Here is a 5600-nt window from a genome sequence, read left to right on the forward strand (position 1 = left end):
GTCCTTTACTATTCCTTTCGTGGATTGGATTTCGCACTCCGTTGATCAATAGTGACGGATAAAAAGTGTTCAGAAAAATCCCAAAATTTTAAATTAAATTCCTTTATTTATTTCAGTCATTATGGTATAAAATTCGATCATTAATTATTAAATAAAATTTTACTCACTGTCCACTCCCGATCCCAGGTAAAATATAAAAAGTTTTAAAACTTACCAAATAGTTCCTAAATACATTTTTAATAAACCTATAATTCATAGAACTCAGTTTCAGATCACCGTTTATTTCAGAATCATATAAATTCTAATTTAACTTGCTTAATATCAATTGGAACATCAATGAGTATTTCTATTATTTAATATTTATTTTTAATATACTTTATTTATATATAAATATGTTTTAAATAATAGTTATTATTTTTACATAATTAATTTTTAACAATTACATCATAAATTATATTTCAAATCATATATATTTATTTAAGTATATATACATACTTATTTACAAATAGTTGTTCGTGAATCGTCAGTAATAGTCAAAGGGTAATTGATTACATGAATATAGTTTCAAAACTTTTGAGACTCAACATTACAGATTTTGCTTATCGTGTCGGAACCACATAAAGATTAAAGTTTAAATTTGGTCGGAAATTCCCGGGTCATCACACCAGGGGATTCGATTGTAATTACAAAAGCTTTTTCTCATATGCTTAACTTGGCCAATTTGGCTGAAGAGGTTCAGATTGCTTATCGAAGTAGGATTAAACTGATAAAGGGTGATTTTGCCGATGAAGGTTTTGCAACCACTAAATCGGACATTGAAGAAACATTTAAGAAACTTGTACATAAGCTTAAAAAGTCGCCTGAAGAAGTGTTTGATGAACTTAAGAAACAAACTGTTGGCCTGGTCTTCACTGCTCATCCAACTCAATCTGTTCGCAGATATTTACTACATAAGCAAGGAAGGTATACCTTTTAAGACTTAAACCTTATTGAAAGCAAAGGGTCGAATTTTTTCCAGTTATTTTATTTTACAAGCGACGTTTTATTTTCAGGATTCGGGACTGTCTCGCCCAGTTATATGCTAAAGATATCACTCCTGATGATAAACGCGAACTGGATGAAGCTTTGCATAGAGAAGTATGTATCAACGGTTATTAGTTTATCTTAAACTTTGAATTTGTCATATTGAATGGTGTATTCTTGCATGTTTGTTGAAAAAGTCTGTCAGTTTGACTTTATTTATATCAGTTAGAGGTAGCTAACTAATATCGTCTACTTATGAATGGGTAATATTCTGTCTCTATCAGGTATAAATATATCATAAGCAGATACATGTCAAACGAGCGAAAAGTTGCCCAAAGTGTATTTCAATCCCTTTATTCAAAATCTTTAAATATAATGACATATACGATATAATTTTTCCAAAATTTGTACAGGGTTAACCTGATTCGACGGGTACAAAATTACTAGGTTTGACATGAACCTGTTACCCAACTGGCTACTCATTTTTCCACCCTAACTATAAGTTCACAAGATAGTTTTTATGAAAATATGTAAACTCAAGCTGCTTTTCGAACAGATGAGATTAGGAGAACACCACCAACCCCTCAAGATGAAATGAGAGCTGGAATGAGTTACTTTCATGAAACAATCTGGAAGGGTGTTCCTAAATTCTTACGTCGTGTTGATACTGCTCTTAAGAACATTGGGATCAATGATTGTGTTCCATATAACACCCCTCTTATACAATTGGATGGGTGGTGATCGTGATGGTATAAGTTTCCCAACACATTGTATAGTTCTATACAATATGCTTCCAAAGTAGAAGATTTGTATCGTTTACTTAACAAGAAATCATGTTTACATCAAGTCGTAACTTTATGTTATGTAATCAATCTATGTATGAACTATAATTTATCAAAGTTTTACTAATTTGTGTTGTTTACAAAAACATATTTTACTAAATAAATCACAGTAGTACTTTTTACACTTTTCCTATAATATCATATTACATATATAAGTTTAAAAGCCATTAATGTTTGTAGATAACTCCACGTGCAATGCACGGGCTCATAAATCTAGTTAATTTAATATTGATCAAGCATATTTTCACATGGTCAAGGTGAACCTACGCTTGAGTGTATGATAGGTTTTAAGGACTAACAATATTTGAACCTCCGACACTTAGTCGTGGATAACCCACATCGGTACTGTTTCGATCCCGACAGGGTGGCCGCTTTGAGAGTCCACCATCAACCCAGCATACGGGGTTGAGTGGCCCAAAGACATGAAGGTTTTATAGTTCGAGACATATCTGAAAGTCTTTATGTGTTAGATCGTATGAAGCTTTGTTCGTACGATGATGATGTGTATGCTTTTCGTTACGTATGAGTAACCGAATATGTTTTTAGGATTTATGAGCTATGTATTTATAGGCTCACCAATTAGTTTTTGGTAGAATCCCTTCCCTAATTAAATGTAATCTTATCCCAACTAACTTTCATTATTTAAGGAAAAGGATTCGAATTAATTATACCGTCATTCTTCTAGAATGTACTTGACCCTTATGTAAGTATACGAAACTCACATCAGATAGTATAGGCGCATAAAGTGCGACTATACCCGTGCCATATGTCTTTTATGGCAATTAGTGTGCGGTTTGGAGCGTTGGATGCGTAATCCGCATAGTCATGCGGATATGCGTATTATTAAGTCCCCCCAGTTCGATGTTATATACAATGCCAATGAGTGTATAGCGTCGAATTAATTTTAAATAAAATAGGTCCACAAAATAATGCACAATGATTTCACCATATCATAAAATTGCTTACTTTAACGTATTTATAATACACGTAAGACATTATATGCGTGTATGTATAACCAACCACCGTTTGCATTTAATGCAATATATTCGTATAGGTGAAAAATCGTCCATTCGACTGTAATTCCTACACCCGAGGTGACAACTGTCATTATTTATCTTAAAGATAATGATAAATACATATGCAACTGCCTAGAGTTGCTATCGTACGCCTACTGTCAATCATCTTTAGATTGATACACGTGTACGTTCAGAAATTGACTGTGTCATTTTCAATTTCTCTTGCCTATAAATAGTTAAGTTACCCTTTATGGGTTTTACACGCTCCTCCCTCATTTCAAATTTTGCTCTTTTTCCGGCAGCCATTTGCTTTTCCATTCATATTTATTTATTCGAAGGTCCGTGTTTTCTTTCTTTCATTCTTTTTATTTACGTTTTAAATCTTGCATCGATCCGCCATGTCTTCTGATAAGAAAGTGAAAGATATAGAATCTTCTATTACTGAGACAGAGATTCGCAGAATCGTCGATCAATATCCCCCCATCGAAAAATATTCTCCGATCGCCCCCTTAAGAGGCCAACGGGCTAACGAGCCGCCGGAGCATATGATTGCTGTTTATGACAAGGTTATGGAGCTCGGTAATACCCGTATTCCTCCTACCCTTTTTTTCATGGAGGTTCTTCGTCATTATTCAATCGGTATTAGCCCCCTTATGGTGCCAATCTGTAACACCGGCCATTTTTTTTTAAACACACAGCGGAAGACTTTATTTAAAAACACTATATATGTCACGTCATTACATTAATCCGTGTAATTACGTTTAAGTTTCCACAACGGTGCTACGTTATTACAAAACATTATTTATACAAAAGTCCACATCAGAGTTGGGTTGTCAAACATGTCTTCTGCAACAGCACCCATCCCGACTAGCAGTACCTAAACCTGCAAGGGGAGAATACGTGGGGGATTAGCGCACCGCTAAGTGAATGGAATCTATCTAACAGATATAGCTTAAGCCACACACCAGCTATGTATGAACAACAACACTTGCTAACTACCAACTAGCATACAATAAGACAATACGAGGATCGGCCTGAGTCTACCGATAGTCCCTGCTACTCAATTCACAGTATAGTTATCAAGATGCAGGGGATGCATCATTTACACTATACTCCACAATCCGTAGCCTATGGACCCAACCTCCCCTAGGCACGGTTGATCTCATACGGACTCTAACCTCTCCTAGGCACGGTTTCGAGTCTCCAGTCTCCCTAGGCCCGACTGGTGCCATTCACATAGTGTACACATAATTCACATACAACATCAGACAAACGATATTATTCTATCATGGCAATTCCTATACTATGCATGGTAAAAGAGTCGACCACAGTAGCATGATATGCTACTTAAACTCTATCCATAGATAGGCCCACTCACCAATTACCAGCAACTGCTTAGTTATTATTTCTGAGCTTCCTCCTTATCCTTATCTCCTTGATAGACTCAGTAAACGATAACAAACACGATTCTAACACCAATTTGAGCTCAAGATCAATGTTTAAGGATTAGGGTTTGGTTAGGTGGAAGGGTTGAAGGTACGGTGTATTTTCTAGAAATGGAAAGAAAATGAGAAAGTGGCAGCTGGTATAACACTTAATTGTGTTATATCACAATACCCCTCAACACACGGGTATTTACCAGTTATCTGAAATCTTTCGCACAAGATTAGGTAACCCAAACGAGGTCCAATTGAAATAAACAAACCTGTTCTGGGACTCCTATCACAAACTGGTCACAACACAATTATATTAAAACACTAATAAAATAATTAAAATAAAAAGCACTTAAGACTAAGCACAAACCCTAAGGGCAAAAATAGTCCACTTACAACTAGCCCGGGTTTCAGTCTGTTACAAATCCACCCCCCTTTAGGAGATTCCGTCCTCGGAATCTGGTCTTGGTCAAACAAATGAGGGTAGTGAGTTCTCATCAACTCTTCTGTTTCCCACGTAAGATTAGAACCCAAACTATGTTTCCACTCGATCAACACCATCCGTATCTCTTTATTTCTCTACGTAGTCACCTTTCGGTCAACTACACGGACCGGATCTTCCACCAATTTCTTATTCAAATCGACCCTTAAATCTTCTATAGGAAGTAGTTGTGTTTCATCGTCGACTTTACACTTACAAAGATAACATACGTTGAATGTATTATGAATACCAGCTAACTCTGGCGGAAGATCCAACACCACAGTCTGATCATTCAACACTTTACTGATCGGAAATGGACCAATAAATCTAGGTGCTAACTTACCACGTTTACCAAATCTGATAACCCCTTTTCACGACGAAACTTTCAAATACACTCGTTCACCCACACTAAAGGTTACCGGACGTCTATGCGGATCAGCATACATTTTCTGCCTGTCTCTAGCGGCTTTCAACTTTTCTCGCGCAATTGCAACTTTTTCGGCTGTCATTTGAACAATTTCGGGACCTGCAAACTGTTTCTCCCCGGCTTCTAACCAACAAGTCAGAGTTCTGCAACGATGACCGTAAAACATTTCATAGGGCGGCATCCCTATACTCGAATGATATGAATTATTATACGCGAATTCGACCAACGGCAAATGTGTATCCCAGGAACCACCGTATTCTAACACACAAGCCCTTAACATATCCTCCAAAGTCTGTATCCTTCTTTCACTCTGACCGTCTGTCTGAGGATGATAAGCTGTACTTAAATTCACACGTGTACCCAGATTCTGTTGAAGAC

At 36.4% G+C, this 5600-nt stretch overlaps 1 protein-coding gene across 1 annotated transcript; it reads left to right on the forward strand.

Moving 5' to 3' along the window:
* Positions 1-670: 670 nt before the first annotated feature.
* On the forward strand, positions 671-1189 carry LOC139891543 (phosphoenolpyruvate carboxylase 2-like). Its single transcript, XM_071874520.1, has 2 exons — positions 671-963; positions 1053-1189. The coding sequence occupies exons 1-2, from the start codon at positions 704-706 to the stop codon at positions 1156-1158; spliced, it is 366 nt and encodes a 121-aa protein (XP_071730621.1). The 5' UTR covers positions 671-703; the 3' UTR covers positions 1159-1189.
* Positions 1190-5600: the final 4411 nt, after the last annotated feature.

This window comes from Rutidosis leptorrhynchoides, chromosome 2, assembly GCF_046630445.1.
Source record: "Rutidosis leptorrhynchoides isolate AG116_Rl617_1_P2 chromosome 2, CSIRO_AGI_Rlap_v1, whole genome shotgun sequence".
NCBI classification, from domain to species: Eukaryota; Viridiplantae; Streptophyta; class Magnoliopsida; order Asterales; family Asteraceae; genus Rutidosis; species Rutidosis leptorrhynchoides.